This window comes from Saccoglossus kowalevskii, chromosome 9, assembly GCF_978046115.1.
Source record: "Saccoglossus kowalevskii chromosome 9, keSacKowa6.1, whole genome shotgun sequence".
NCBI lineage: Eukaryota > Metazoa > Hemichordata > Enteropneusta > Harrimaniidae > Saccoglossus > Saccoglossus kowalevskii.
The window spans coordinates 38,256,110-38,272,951 of NC_140649.1; the positions used below are offsets into that span (position 1 = coordinate 38,256,110).

The 16,842-nt window shown below is 41.1% G+C and overlaps 1 protein-coding gene across 5 annotated transcripts in view; it reads left to right on the forward strand.

The window, feature by feature from the left end:
* The window catches only part of LOC100379016 (uncharacterized), a 75,105-nt gene that overhangs the window by 48,474 nt on the left and 9,789 nt on the right, over positions 1 to 16,842 (forward strand). For 4 of the 5 annotated variants that reach the window (XM_085503493.1, XM_085503497.1, XM_085503495.1 and 1 more), the window contains 4 exons: positions 1,762 to 4,917; positions 7,646 to 8,210; positions 9,666 to 9,686; positions 10,456 to 10,767. In XM_085503493.1, the coding sequence (XP_085359619.1) occupies positions 1,762 to 4,917; positions 7,646 to 8,210; positions 9,666 to 9,686; positions 10,456 to 10,767 (4,054 nt within the window). The remainder of the gene's footprint in view (positions 1 to 1,761; positions 4,918 to 7,645; positions 8,211 to 9,665; positions 9,687 to 10,455; positions 10,768 to 16,842) is intronic. The other variant, XM_085503494.1, reaches the window with a different exon arrangement.

Below are 16,842 nucleotides of genomic sequence, written 5' to 3' on the forward strand. Positions count from 1 at the left end.
ACCATCACGTCCCCTGTACATTGAAACAGCAAACTGTTGGCAGTACAGAAATGGTCAGTAATCCAGACCATCACGTCCCCTGTACATTGAAACAGCCAACTGTGGGCAGTACAGGGACGGTCAGTAATCCAGACCATCACATCCCCTGTACATTGAAACAGCTAACTGTGGGCAGTACAGGGACGGTCAGTAATCCAGACCATCACGTCTCTTGTACATTGAAACAGCCAACTGTGGGCAGTACAGGGACAGTCAGTAATCCAGACCATATAATAATAAGTTTTACACAAAATACATGAATGTGTTTGAGTGCATTGTATGCTACTATATTATTCTATGTACGATGCACTCGGGCATTAATTACAGTACCGGTATATTATAAATAAGCTTATAATACTAAACCTTGATTTCCACCATGTTAAAACTGTTTTGGGGGTTCATGATAATTAACTAATCAAAATTATAAAAGAAAGTTTTAATGATAGTGAAGTGTGACCTTTAGATGTAAGAGGTTATGCACAAATGCAAATTACAAAATTAAACATGAAAGAATGTACTCAACAACTTTGGTGGGAAAATGATTTATTGCAGATAGCAGGAAAAGATTGGGAGTAATGTACTCTTTCTATACTGTGTAACCATGGTTTCAAGGGTTCAATAATTTTCCTACTTATTAATAATCCTACTTTTATGAACATATTTTCATTTTTATTAAAATAGTAAAAATAAAAGGAAAAAATTAAAGTTCAACATATCAAGTGTGTAGAAGCAAGACTTGTTATGTATTGTAGCTAGGATTGTCATGGGTTATTAAGTATAAAGAGTGTCACCATATAGTTGTTACAATTGCAAAATAAAGGCTGCACACCTTAACTGTAGTACTTGTTTTCTACATTCTTCATTTCATACTATTAAACAGGATGTTATAGTTAATAATTAGATTGTTTGTTAGTTGAATACTCTTGTCACAAAAACATTTTATTACAGTTTGGTAGTTTCTATAAATAGACTCATTTAATAGCATTTTATTACTAAGAGTCTATCCTACAAAAATTTTAAGAGATTTATTTGAAGATAGGTTTCAAAAGTTGCTTTTAATTACTTTCTGCGTTTATTCTTAAATCAGGGGTTTCACTAAATGTTTTGAGTAAACCTGCCAGATTTAGACAGTAAAAGACTAAATTTGCTCCAAAGTCTGCATTACTACAGTAGATTGTGGATCACTATTTTAGGTGCCATTTCTAATGAAACCATTTGTTGTAACAGTAAAAAAAGTTAAGGCAATGGATGAATCCAAACATGTATGTCTGCTTTCATTGCACTTTTTTGTAGTGTTATTTAAGTTGTGAAACAGTTTGCAACATTTTTCTGTAATCTAATTTACAAATAAGAACTACTGTCCCAATTGAATCAAATCCTAGTACAGGCTATACATACACTTAGGTCATAGGTCACCGTCAGTAATCACATTAATGATTAAAAAGGAATGAGAAATAATAATTCTTAAAGAAGCATAACTGTGTATGTTTCTTTTTAAGGCCACAATTATAAGGTATTTACCGTATCTAGTGTAAATGATGGAATATCTTGATATGTACTTTTATCCAGCAATGATAATGTTAATTACCAACATTTGAATTCTTTTAATTGTCAATTTTAATTCTTATTACAAGGCTCAGATTTGACTCTCATAGAAGGTATGAATTATTTTGTCTTATTGCAAAAAATGAAAATATGAGAAATTTTTATTCTTATTAACAGAAAATTGAAGCAGATGATCTGTTAAAGACTTCTTCAGATGAAGTTGCAGGAAAATATCAACAAGAGTCCAATGTTATTGTTGCTGAGCAACTAGGGGATAGTCAAGGTGATGAAGAAATGGATGAAGCTTTGAGAGAAAGTGAGAAGAATCGGAGGCAACTTTGTGAAAACAAAGACAGTTTCTTCAATCCTGATCAGGATGAAAATATCTCCTTCTATTCCACTCCTGATGATGTTGCTCCTCCACAATTACCAATGGATGGGCCTCCTAAGAAAGAAAATAAAACACCAGAAACAAACATTGATGATTTTTCTTTTTATTTTCCATCGCAGTCACCTACAGGAAAGCCACTTGCAGAAGAAAGTAATGTGGCATCGGATCATACCGATGGCTCTTTATTCTATGATATAATGACCCCTGAATTACCAGTCAGTCCACCCCCTCCACAAATTGATCAACCAATCGTTGAATTTGATAACTCTTTTTACTTACCCGAGGGAGTTGACTCAACAGTCACTGTAAAAGATAAACAAGATGATGGATTTGGTGATATATTCTTGCCTGAGAAACCAAAAATAGAAACATCTCTTCAGACACCAGACTTGTTATCCAGTAAAAATGACGGCATGGCTTTTGATATGGGTAATGATGATTTGCTCTCTCCAGAACTACCAGATACACCTCCACCACTAAATATTTCACAAGTCTCCACAAATGATGAAAAATCACTTTTTTACACGGATACTGATTTATTCAACCAGAAATTACCAAACATTCCATCACCAGTCACTGAAACAAATGAAGGTGACTTAGTTAATTTGGAATGGACTCCAATATCACCAACTGAAGAGTCCCCAAAAATGGAGTTTTCTACAAAGAAAGTGCTGGTCAGAGAGATTGATTCTACACCAGAAATTATTTGGCCGAGCGATAAGAATGACAAGACTTTGCTTACGAAAGCGACTAAGTCCGACAGCATTGTACCAGAAACACAACCGGATGTCAGAATGAAAGAATTAGAAACCACGAAAGAAACAATACAAGTTTTTAATACTGATGACGTATTGGAATCTACGAAAGAAACAATACAAGTTTTTAATACTGATGACGCATTGGAATCTACGATAGAAACAATACAAGTTTTTAATACTGATGACGTATTGGAATCTACGAAAGAAACAATACAAGTTTTTAATACTGATGACGTAATGGAATCTACGAAAGAAACAATACAAGTTTTTAATACTGATGACGTATTGGAATCTACGAAAGAAACAATACAAGTTTTTAATACTGATGACGTATTGGAATCTACGAAAGAACCAATACAAGTTTTTAATACTGATGATGATGACATATTGGATGCAAGTTATCAAGTTTACAAAATAACAGCTGAAGAAAGAGATCTTCGAGAGTGTGAGCGTGTTGACAATGATGAGAATATTGACACCAAACCAATTGATAAACTTGCTTTAATTGAAAAGTGGGAGACTACCATGTCAGCCAGTAATGACCCAGCCACAGAAGACAGAGAGTTTGTCAGTCGGCGATCAATAAAGCCCTCAATGCCTGTAAACGTCTACCAGGATTTTGGTCCTGTTTTCAGGAAAAAAGAAGCTCCTAAAAGATGCATTGTTGAAGTTTTGACAACAACTGAGGAAGAAGACCCCGAATTTAAGAGAGAAAGGTTAAGAAAAAACATCATTGCTGAACAAAGAGTGTTGAAAACCAATCAAGTTCACCCACCTTGGATTGCAGATAAGAATGATGAAACGCACACTGATATGAAAACCTTAGAAAGTATAAAGCAATATGAAGAAAGAAAGAAGAAAAAAGAACGTAATAAAAGTGATTCATCAACCAGTCTGAATGATACCTGGGATAGTGGGCTTGGTGACACATTGAAAAGTGAAGACATACCAGTAGTGGAAGATATTCCTAGACAGAATGCAACTTTAGCAGTGCATTCTGGGATAGATGACGACCATATCGATAGGTTTGCCATTCAACAACAATGGGATAAAAAGCTAGCCATGCCTGAGTCTGAGAACATTGGTTCTGAGAACGATAAAAAACAAAAAATTCAAGATGACATGCATAGAGATAGTGGTGAGGATGAGGGTGAATCGATTTGCAATACAGCGAAGACGAGAATGCAGTGGGAACAACGATTGTCACTGAAGAATGAGATTCCTTTACCTGTTTATCCACATGTCACAAAATACAATGCAAAGCAGCAACGTGTAGAGAGACAATTGCCACCAAAAGATGAAGATCATGATTCAGCGAGTGCATCGGAAAGTATTGAGGGATCATATGAATTTACTGACAGCAGCGAGCATGCTTATGTGCAAGAAGATGATGAATTAGATGACAAGATAGAGAAACATGAAAGTATAATTGAAAAAGAAATACGACTGCAGCGGGAAAAAGAGCTAGAGTTTCAAAGAGAACTCCAGGCTGCTCATAGTGGGAATAAATATGAGCCATATGTCGCTAAGCAACAAGATAAAGCAGTATCCCATGGTTACTCAAGAAGTGAACCAACAATACTTGATGATGAAGAGGAATCTGTTTCTTCTAATGATTCAGAAAAAAGTATTTCTAGTGAGAATGATGAAGTTGTTGCAGAGAAATCAGAGTTTGGGAAGTCAGTCCTTGAAAAAGAACTCAGAGCACAAAGGGAGAAAGAAGAGGAACTGTTGCATCTTGGCAGAGTAAAGACTTGTTCTCATGCCTTGCCTGAGCATGATGATATTCACAAGACTTCACCAATCAGTATTGAGAGTCGTATTGAGAGAGAAATTCGCCAGGAGAGGGAGCGTGAAGAAATACTGCGAAAGGAAAGAGGAATATTGACACGTTCATCTGAGGATGAGGAACCTGCATACATTGTTTCCTCTTCCAAACCAGAGAAGACGCGGCCACTATGGCAACCAATTAAGACCACCTCAGAACCTAAGAAACAGAACTTTAAACCTGATCAAATACCAGTATCGGGCAAAAACGAAGCTAAAAACATAAAAGGAGTAAACAGACAGGAAGCACCATCACATTATCATAATGTGTTACCATCCATGGAACATGGTATTGATGTCCTTAAAGAGGCACATACAGTAGTTGTGGAACAAAAAACAACATTTGTTGAGGACCAGGTAACTACCTCTCAGTTGTAACCTAACATAGATGTCATCAGATTAACACTCTCTTCCACAACAATTGGAAATGTTGGCATACACTAATGTACATTAACAGCATGAAAACAAAACTCTGTCATACTTAAATGTGACTCCCCTTCCCAATCATTACAGTCTGCAGTAATTCCAGGTAATCTACACACAGGGCATTGATATTTATCGGTTGTGTTCACAGGACTACATGTGATATTGGTGATAGAATCTCATGCTCATCTCTTTCACTGCATGCTCATCTCTTTCACTGCATGCTCATCTCTTTCACTGCATGCTCATCTCTTTCACTGCATGCTCATCTCTTCCACTGCATGTATCACCATAACATGTATAATAATATTGCATAATGCTTATTTCATCGCATATTTGATATTTATATAATTTTGATATGATATTTTCACTTGTATGTGCATGTCTGTGTTTTATCTTTAATTAATAATACCGGTATACTGTAGAATACTTTATTTTCGCTTGGAATTTATTTTCGCTATTTTCGCTGAAGGGATGATTCCGTGAAAATAAAATCCAGCGAATATACTTTTTTTCCTATATTTCACATTGAACTCATGAAAAATCAGTGAAAATAAATTCCAAGCAAAACGCCCAAAAAGCCTTTTCAGCGAAAATTAATTCCAGCGAAAATAAAGTATTCCACAGTACTTTATTTGCAATTTATATATATAATTTATTATTATTATTATTATTATATAACAAGTTATCTTTCCTTTCAGCTTATATTCATAAACTTAATATATTTAACTTTTAATTTCAAAAGCTCTTTCAGAAGAATATGCAAATTAATCAAATATGCAGCAAAAGTTTACTGTTGCCATGACAACAAGCTTTTCTATTTCACAAACTAAACATTTATACCCTAGCTTACTTCATCTGTTTTTCTGCTTCGCTACCAAAAATAGACTCCAGTACATTTGCTATACGATTCATCTGTGCTCTGAAATTAGATGTATGTTGATTGGTCATATTTTTAATAAATAAATTATTTATTTCGTTCAATAATCATCAATCAAATCTCATAAATCATGTCTGCAACAACAAAAACTTTCGATTAATTCTCGGTTCTATATCTTGCTTGAATATACCACGCAATGAGCGGAAAGTTTAACATTGGCAGGGCGGAAAGTTTGACTTCAACGAACCTTGTTTACGACACAAACACTCAAGTTTCAGTATAAAATATTTTATTGGCATAAGGGACGCACTGTTTAATGCCTACACAATAAACATGTATTTATATATCACACCATTCAAGAGAGTTTGCATGATTTTCTCAAAACTTTCACGTTGTCTCTTGCAATCTCGGCAAAGGTGTGACGACAAGTTCTCGTTTCTGTCCACATTAACTCCAGCCAAAGGGGAGAGTCATTTGATGTTTGATGATTTAGTATCGTTGTTGTTTCTGTTCAATTTGAATACATTTATGTCAGATTTTAGAGGGTGACCAGATTTTAGAGAGTGACCAGATTTTAGAGAGTGACCAGATTTTAGGGGGTGACCAGATTTTAGGGGGTGACCAGATTTTAGAGGGTGACCAGATTTTAGAAGGTGACCAGATTTTAGAGGGTGACCAGATTTTAGAGGGTGACCAGATTTTAGAGGGTGACCAGATTTTAGGGGGTGACCAGATTTTAGAGGGTGACCAGATTTTAGAGGGTGACCAGATTTTAGGGGGTGACCAGATTTTAGGGGGTGACCAGATTTTAGAGGGTGACCAGATTTTAGGGGGTGACCAGATTCACGCAAGTTTCATAGGAGATATAATGATAATCTTTTTTGGGGTTCTACCCGACAAAAGAGTCGCTATTTCGAAGTGTGCATTTCTGCTGCGATCGCGCCATAATTACAATGAAACATTTTATCAGTACTGCATACCAATTCTGTCTCACAATGAGAAAACATACCATAGCCGATACTGAAGCCAGTGAATGATCTTTTAATCAAACAATGAAAATTCTATCCACCAACGCAACAACCTAAACACTGCACATTGATTACTATGTCTTCAAAAATGTAACATCAACAGTTGACAAATACGGTCATGTAATTAATTATTCAAAGGCTAAAGGTTGGGATATGCAAATTTATAGTGGGTGCAACAGGAGTCTTATAGCAAATGTCTTGGAGTCTATTGTCAGTAGTGAAGCAGAGATCCAGTCAGAGGAGGCTGGGGTAAAGCATTTACTACTAATATTTGAACATTTTAAAAAATTACAAAAATACATTTCTAATTTTTGATATGGTGACTGAGATTGAATGTCTGTGCGGTATAAGGAATGGACCATTGGTTCCTGGAGGGGGGTATATTATCAGACGAATTATATGGCTGACATTGTAAGACTATATTTAGAACATTACCCAGTAAATAAAAAACACCCCCCCCCCCCTTCCTCAATGATCCGCTCCTGAATCTTTGGTGATCTGATTCTTAATCTCAGCTTTACCTGCTGGCATTTACTTGTATTGGTTTAACAAAAGATTTTGATTTATATTTACTAAATTTGTTTGGTATATTCAATAACTAGCTTCAGTCAATTTTATACATCTTGTTAATGGCAGAAGAAGTTGTCATTAAAATGAGGATTACAAACTATTCGTGAGATTAACACTTTTAATGACACTTCATTTCCTAGAATAATTATATATGTTATATAAAGCCCATTGCCTTGTCTTTTAGAAAAGTGTACCAGATCCAGTAAATTTGGAGGATTCATCGCTTTCTGACTCTGACATGGAAGAACCTGCAGCACCCCCACTGAATGAGACCATCATTCAACGAGAAATAAGACTACAGAAGGAACGTGAAGCTGCAGTGCAGAAACAACGAGAAAGAGCTGGAATTGCTAAAAAAACAAATGAAAATAAGTTAGAGAAAAAAGAAAAACATACAAAAGATAAGAAACTTGACATACAAAAGATAAATAATCTAGAAGTGATTACTATTGACAAGAAAGATAAGAAACCAGCCTCTTCTTGTAATAACAATAACGTGGATGCAAAGACAAGAACTGCTCAAGCTAGAGCAGTTTTCACTAGACCAACTATTATTAGTGTTCCTGAACAAAACAAAAGTCAGCCACCTGTCTCCAAAACTACTAAAATTGTATCAACGAAACAAGACAATGACTTTGAAATGCCAGCCACTCAACAGAATGGTCCTACCAATGTGAAGAAAGAGACGCCCATTGAGAAAGAAATCAGACTCGCAAAGGAAAAAGAAGAGGGGTTGAGAAAAGAAAGAGGTAAATTTGTTGTTTATATTTACAATCTGATGTGCCCATCTGATAACAGATGTAACCATAGCAACAACCATCATAAACATTGTAACTTTTGTTTCATGTGACATAACATGTTTACACCTTAATACATGAACCCAATTAAGTCATTTACCGTACATGTTTGTCACTTTTCCTTGCTTGTAATCATGTATTGGACGGTATGTGCGGAGATATCCATAATTTTGTGAGATGGCTTGTTTTCAGCCACCAGAATTATTGCACTATATTACCACAAATTTGGGACTCTTTGTAATATTATCACATCAAAAACTATATTTAAATTATATTACATTACTGTTATAAAAATTTGCATACATACAAGTTGGGAAAATTGAAACTCATGATCAGACCAACCATTTTATACCATATAATGTTATTACAAGAATGATATGGCAACTATGTAATGTCTTGCAATATCCTTGTGATTACCTTATCCATCTTCCCAATCCACCTGCTGTATGAAGCCTAGAACTGAACAAGATTTAGAGACACACGGCCTAGCTGCCATCTTGGAAATCATGTAACCATTTCTTATTTGGAATTCCCATTTTCTGATAAGGTAGGATGCAATAACACATCATTACAACTAGCATAATTATGGAGATAAAATAGATGTTATTGTGCCGGGTAATTTATACATCTGTCACTGTAACGCCATAAGTTACAGTGTGCGGTAATTTTCCGGTATTGTACTGGGTATTTCCATCCTACCATATTAGGAAAGGTAAATTCCAAATATGGAATGCTTACGTGCATAAGTGTCCTCTAATAATAAAAACAAACATGGCTGCCACCAGGGTTTGACCAGACCCTACACAAAGAAGTTTGCTAAATCTGTTCTAAACATTTTGGATTTCGGCATTCCCATGAGTATCCCTGGGAGGAAAAGATGTATAATGATAAGGTTATTATGAGGATACTGCAAAGTATGCACTCAGACAGTACACGGTTGTATCAACCTCCACTGTGCATCGGTCGTTACTCCCACTGTACTGTCTTTGTGCATACTTAGTGATATCCTTGTAATAACATCATATTCTATATACTATAAATACTATTACAGATTAGGGACTTCCCTTACCCAGGTATATATGATTTATTTGTCCTTGTTTGAAGAAAATCCGAAAATACCATTGGTTTTGCCATTCAATTCTGAGTGCAATTTTAAGTTCATCAAAATCAAGCATTTCTGATATTTTAGAACCAGATCTTGGAATTTCAGGACATTGTAGGACATTGTAGGACATTGTAGGACCTTGATGCACAAGATTTTGCTCTTCAGATTAGATTCAAAATGATGGCCATATATATGATATGGCAGGGTTACGTAATAGAAATCTCATTTTATCGACCCCTTATTTTATTGAAGATCCAATATTAGTAAGTAAATTAACAAAACTGTTTTCTCCAAACCTGCAGGCCGTATGGAATACAAATTTGGTATGTAGATATGGGTATAGGTGTCACCATGTGTAGACATGGGTATAGGTGTCACCATGTGTAGACATGGGTATAGGTGTCACCATGTGTAGACATGGGTATAGGTGTCTCCATGTGTACTTCATTATTAGTGGTTATAAAGCTATTGTCTGGCATGCAATGCAATGTTCTTATGTTACTCGGTTCATAGTCTTATTGTATGGGGAGACCTAGATTTAATCTGGTTCTCTGACGTTAAAACTCACTGACTTTGCAGTCTCTTCACAATATCATCATCACATTATTTTACATTGATGTACACTATTTTCACATTGATGTACAATATTTCACATTAATGTACATTATTTCACATTGATGTACATTATTTCACATTAATGCACATTAACAAACATATTTTAGAAGTGGTGTCATTCTTTGTATACGAGTGGTTTGTAAATCTCATAAAATTACTATCTATAGAAAATAACAGTGACATTCGTTTCTACTTTCTCTGGCAATGTACAGGACGATATATTTACAATGACACCGTGGTACGTGCATGGTGAATGCATGACAGTATATATTGTCTGCATGGTTTTGTCTATAATTTTGTTCTGAATGAGTGTTTTATATGCATGGATGTATGGTATAATAATATATTTTTTTCTTAACTTGTACATCACTGTAATTAGGAACATGACCAGCTTGATGTGAACAGTGACACCATTTCTGTATGAAGGGGGATGTTACAAAGGTATTACTCACTGGTTGGACTTTTTTACTTCAACAGGTATGCCACCATTAGCCAAACATGACAGCCGACAACAGATCTTTACAGATCGGAAGAAATCGGTGCCAACGGCATTATCAATTTCATTTGAGGAAAGCACGGATTACAACCCCCCAGGAAGTACAGCAAAAGACGAGTACATGAAACGAGCTGCTAACTACTATTTAGAGAAAGATATGGCAGATCATCGGAAGAGAGAAGAAGAACTGAAGAAAGAAGGGAAAATTAAGAGATTGTCGACTAAATGTAAAGATGAAGATGACGATGTCAATGGTGACAGACACCCAAAACAAATACAGAATAAAACAAAAGGTAAAACACAATCTGGGATTACTAGAACATTGCATATTTGTAGAGTCAGCAGACCTGCTATGCAGAGTCAGCAGACCTAATGCGTATAGTCAGCAGACCTGATGTGTAGAGTCAGCAAACCTGCTATGCAGAGTCAGCAGACCTGATGTGTAGAGTCAGCAGACCTGATGTGTAGAGTCAGCAAACCTGCTATGTAGAGTCAGCAGACCTGCTATGCAGACCTTCTGTGTATAGTCAGCAGACCTGCTATGCAGAGTCAGCAGACCTGATGTGTAGATTCAGCAGACCTGATGTGTAGAGTCAGCAGACCTGATGTGTAGAGTCAGCAGACCTGATGTGTAGAGTCAGCAGACCTGCTATGCAGAGTCAGCAGACCTGCTATGCAGAGTCAGCAGACCTGCTGTGCAGAGTCAGCAGACCTGATGTGTAGAGTCAGCAGACCTGATGTGTAGAGTCAGCAGACCTGCCATGTAGAGTCAGCAGACCTGCCCTGTAGAGTCAGCAGACCTGAGGTGTAGTCAGCAGACTTGCCATGTAGAGTCAGCAGACTTGCCATGTAGAGTCAGCAGACTTGCCATGTAGAGTCAGCAGACTTGCCATGTAGAGTCAGCAGACTTGCCATGTAGAGTCAGCAGACTTGCCGTGTAAAGTCAGCAGACTTGTTGTGTAGAGTCAGCAGACTTGCCATGTAGAGTCAGCAGACTTGTTGTGTAGAGTCAGCAGACTTGCCATGTAGTCAGCAGACTTGCCATGTAGAGTCAGCAGACTTGCCATGTAGAGTCAGCAGACCTGCCATGTAGAGTCAGCAGACCTGATGTGTAGAGTCAGCAGACCTGCTATGCAGAGTCAGCAGACCTGATGTGTAGAGTCAGCAGACCTGATGTGTAGAGTCAGCAGACCTGATGTGTAGAGTCAGCAGACCTGATGTGTAGAGTCAGCAGACCTGCTATGCAGAGTCAGCAGACCTAATGTGTAGATTCAGCAGACCTGATGTGTAGAGTCAGCAGACCTGCTATGCAGAGTCAGCAGACCTGCTATGCAGAGTCAGCAGACCTGATGTGTAGATTCAGCAGACCTGATGTGTAGATTCAGCAGACCTGATGTGTAGAGTCAGCAGACCTGATGTGTAGAGTCAGCAGACCTGCCCTGTAGAGTCAGCAGACCTGATGTGTAGTCAGCAGACTTGCCATGTAGAGTCAGCAGACTTGCCATGTAGAGTCAGCAGACTTGCCATGTAGAGTCAGCAGACTTGCCGTGTAAAGTCAGCAGACTTGTTGTGTAGAGTCAGCAGACCTGCCATGTAGAGTCAGCAGACCTGCCATGTAGAGTCAGCAGACTTGCCATGTAGAGTCAGCAGACCTGCTATGTAGAGTCAGCAGACCTGCTGTGTATAGTCAGCACACCTGCTATGTAGGGTCAGCAGACCTGTTGTGTAGAGCAGCAGACCTGCTATGTAGAGTCAGCAGACCTGCCGTGTAGAGTCAGCAGACCTGCTATGTAGAGTCAGCAGACCTGCCATGTAGAGTCGGCAGACCTGCTATGTAGAGTCAGCAGACCTGCCGTGTAGAGTCAGCAGACCTGCCGTGTAGAGTCAGCAGACCTGCCGTGTAGAGTCAGCAGATCTGCCGTGTAGAGTCAGCAGACCTGATGTGTAGAGTCAGCAAAGCTGCCATGTATAGTCGGCAGACCTGCTATGTAGAGTCAGCAGACCTGCTATGCAGAGTCAGCAGACCTTCTGTGTATAGTCAGCAGACCTGATGTGTAGAGTCAGCAAACCTGCTATGTAGAGTCAGCAGACCTGCTATGCAGACCTTCTGTGTATAGTCAGCAGACCTGCTATGCAGAGTCAGCAGACCTGCTATGCAGACCTTCTGTGTATAGTCAGCAGACCTGCTATGCAGAGTCAGCAGACCTGCTATGCAGAACTTCTGTGTATCGTCAGCAGACCTGCTATGCAGAGTCAGCAGACCTGATGTGTAGAGTCAGCAGACCTGATGTGTAGAGTCAGCAGACCTGCTATGCAGAGTCAGCAGACCTGATGTGTAGAGTCAGCAGACCTGATGTGTAGAGTCAGCAGACCTGATGTGTAGAGTCAGCAGACCTGATGTGTAGAGTCAGCAGACCTGATGTGTAGAGTCAGCAGACCTGATGTGTAGAGTCAGCAGACCTGCCCTGTAGAGTCAGCAGACCTGATGTGTAGACAGCAGACCTGCCATGTAGAGTCATCAGACTTGCCATGTAGAGTCAGCAGACTTGCCATGTAGAGTCAGCAGACCTGCCACGTAGTCAGCAGACCTGCCGTGTAGAGTCAGCAGACCTGCCGTGTAGAGTCAGCAGACCTGCCATGTATAGTCAGCAGACTTGCCATGTAGAGTCAGCAGACTTGCCATGTAGAGTCAGCAGACTTGCCATGTAGAGTCAGCAGACTTGCCATGTAGAGTCAGCAGACTTGCCGTGTAGAGTCAGCAGACTTGTTGTGTAGAGTCAGCAGACCTGCCATGTAGAGTCAGCAGACTTGCCATGTAGAGTCAGCAGACCTGCCATGTAGAGTCAGCAGACCTGATGTGTAGAGTCAGCAGACCTGCTATGCAGAGTCAGCAGACCTGCTATGCAGAGTCAGCAGACCTGCTATGCAGAGTCAGCAGACCTGATGTGTAGATTCAGCAGACCTGATGTGTAGATTCAGCAGACCTGATGTGTAGAGTCAGCAGACCTGCTATGCAGAGTCAGCAGACCTGATGTGTAGAGTCAGCAGACCTGATGTGTAGAGTCAGCAGACCTGATGTGTAGAGTCAGCAGACCTGCCATGTAGAGTCAGCAGACCTGCTATGCAGACCTTCTGTGTATAGTCAGCAGACCTGCTATGCAGAGTCAGCAGACCTGCTATGCAGAGTCAGCAGACCTGCTATGCAGAACTTCTGTGTATCGTCAGCAGACCTGCTATGCAGTCAGTAGACCTGATGTGTAGAGTCAGCAGACCTGCTATGCAGAGTCAGCAGACCTGATGTGTAGATTCAGCAGACCTGATGTGTAGAGTCAGCAGACCTGATGTGTAGAGTCAGCAGACCTGATGTGTAGAGTCAGCAGACCTGATGTGTAGAGTCAGCAGACCTGATGTGTAGAGTCAGCAGACCTGATGTGTAGAGTCAGCAGACCTGCCATGTAGAGTCAGCAGACCTGCCCTGTAGAGTCAGCAGACCTGATGTGTAGACAGCAGACTTGCCATGTAGAGTCATCAGACTTGCCATGTAGAGTCAGCAGACTTGCCATGTAGAGTCAGCAGACCTGCCATGTAGTCAGCAGACCTGCCGTGTAGAGTCAGCAGACCTGCCGTGTAGAGTCAGCAGACCTGCCATGTATAGTCAGCAGACTTGCCATGTAGAGTCAGCAGACTTGCCATGTAGAGTCAGCAGACTTGCCATGTAGAGTCAGCAGACTTGCCATGTAGAGTCAGCAGACTTGCCATGTAGAGTCAGCAGACTTGCCGTGTAAAGTCAGCAGACTTGTTGTGTAGAGTCAGCAGACCTGCCATGTAGAGTCAGCAGACTTGCCATGTAGAGTCAGCAGACCTGCCATGTAGAGTCAGCAGACCTGATGTGTAGAGTCAGCAGACCTGCTATGCAGAGTCAGCAGACCTGCTATGCAGAGTCAGCAGACCTGATGTGTAGATTCAGCAGACCTGATGTGTAGCCAGCAGACCTGATGTGTAGAGTCAGCAGACCTGATGTGTAGAGTCAGCAGACCTTATGTGTAGAGTCAGCAGACCTGCTATGCAGATTCAGCAGACCTGATGTGTAGATTCAGCAGACCTGATGTGTAGAGTCAGCAGACCTGATGTGTAGAGTCAGCAGACCTGCCATGTAGAGTCAGCAGACCTGCCCTGTAGAGTCAGCAGACCTGATGTGTAGTCAGCAGACTTGCCGTGTAAAGTCAGCAGACTTGTTGTGTAGAGTCAGCAGACCTGCCATGTAGAGTCAGCAGACCTGATGTGTAGAGTCAGCAGACCTGATGTGTAGAGTCAGCAGACCTATGTAGAGTCAGCAGACCTGCTATGTAGAGTCAGCAGACCTGCTGTGTATAGTCAGCACACCTGCTATGTAGGGTCAGCAGACCTGTTGTGTAGAGCAGCAGACCTGCTATGTAGAGTCAGCAGACCTGTTGTGTAGAGCAGCAGACCTGCCATGTAGAGTCAGCAGACCTGCCGTGTAGAGTCAGCAGACCTGCCGTGTAGAGTCAGCAGACCTGCCATGTAGAGTCAGCAGATCTGCCGTGTAGAGTCAGCAGATCTGCCGTGTAGAGTCAGCAGACCTGCCATGTAGAGTCAGCAGACCTGCCATGTATAGTCAGCAGACCTGCCGTGTAGAGTCAGCAGACCTGCCATGTAGAGTCAGCAGACCTGATGTGTAGAGTCAGCAAACCTGCCATGTATAGTCGGCAGACCTGCTATGTAGAGTCAGCAGACCTGCCGTGTAGAGTCAGCAGACCTGCCGTGTAGAGTCAGCAGATCTGCCGTGTAGAGTCAGCAGACCTGATGTGTAGAGTCAGCAAAGCTGCCATGTATAGTCGGCAGACCTGCTATGTAGAGTCAGCAGACCTGCTATGCAGAGTCAGCAGACCTTCTGTGTATAGTCAGCAGACCTGATGTGTAGAGTCAGCAAACCTGCTATGTAGAGTCAGCAGACCTGCTATGCAGACCTTCTGTGTATAGTCAGCAGACCTGCTATGCAGAGTCAGCAGACCTGCTATGCAGACCTTCTGTGTATAGTCAGCAGACCTGCTATGCAGAGTCAGCAGACCTGCTATGCAGAACTTCTGTGTATCGTCAGCAGACCTGCTATGCAGAGTCAGCAGACCTGATGTGTAGAGTCAGCAGACCTGATGTGTAGAGTCAGCAGACCTGCTATGCAGAGTCAGCAGACCTGATGTGTAGAGTCAGCAGACCTGATGTGTAGAGTCAGCAGACCTGATGTGTAGAGTCAGCAGACCTGATGTGTAGAGTCAGCAGACCTGATGTGTAGAGTCAGCAGACCTGCCCTGTAGAGTCAGCAGACCTGATGTGTAGACAGCAGACCTGCCATGTAGAGTCATCAGACTTGCCATGTAGAGTCAGCAGACTTGCCATGTAGAGTCAGCAGACCTGCCACGTAGTCAGCAGACCTGCCGTGTAGAGTCAGCAGACCTGCCGTGTAGAGTCAGCAGACCTGCCATGTATAGTCAGCAGACTTGCCATGTAGAGTCAGCAGACTTGCCATGTAGAGTCAGCAGACTTGCCATGTAGAGTCAGCAGACTTGCCATGTAGAGTCAGCAGACTTGCCGTGTAGAGTCAGCAGACTTGTTGTGTAGAGTCAGCAGACCTGCCATGTAGAGTCAGCAGACTTGCCATGTAGAGTCAGCAGACCTGCCATGTAGAGTCAGCAGACCTGATGTGTAGAGTCAGCAGACCTGCTATGCAGAGTCAGCAGACCTGCTATGCAGAGTCAGCAGACCTGCTATGCAGAGTCAGCAGACCTGATGTGTAGATTCAGCAGACCTGATGTGTAGATTCAGCAGACCTGATGTGTAGAGTCAGCAGACCTGCTATGCAGAGTCAGCAGACCTGATGTGTAGAGTCAGCAGACCTGATGTGTAGAGTCAGCAGACCTGATGTGTAGAGTCAGCAGACCTGCCATGTAGAGTCAGCAGACCTGCTATGCAGACCTTCTGTGTATAGTCAGCAGACCTGCTATGCAGAGTCAGCAGACCTGCTATGCAGAACTTCTGTGTATCGTCAGCAGACCTGCTATGCAGTCAGTAGACCTGATGTGTAGAGTCAGCAGACCTGCTATGCAGAGTCAGCAGACCTGATGTGTAGATTCAGCAGACCTGATGTGTAGAGTCAGCAGACCTGATGTGTAGAGTCAGCAGACCTGATGTGTAGAGTCAGCAGACCTGATGTGTAGTCAGCAGACCTGATGTGTAGAGTCAGCAGACCTGATGTGTAGAGTCAGCAGACCTGCCATGTAGAGTCAGCAGACCTGCCCTGTAGAGTCAGCAGACCTGATGTGTAGACAGCAGACTTGCCATGTAGAGTCATC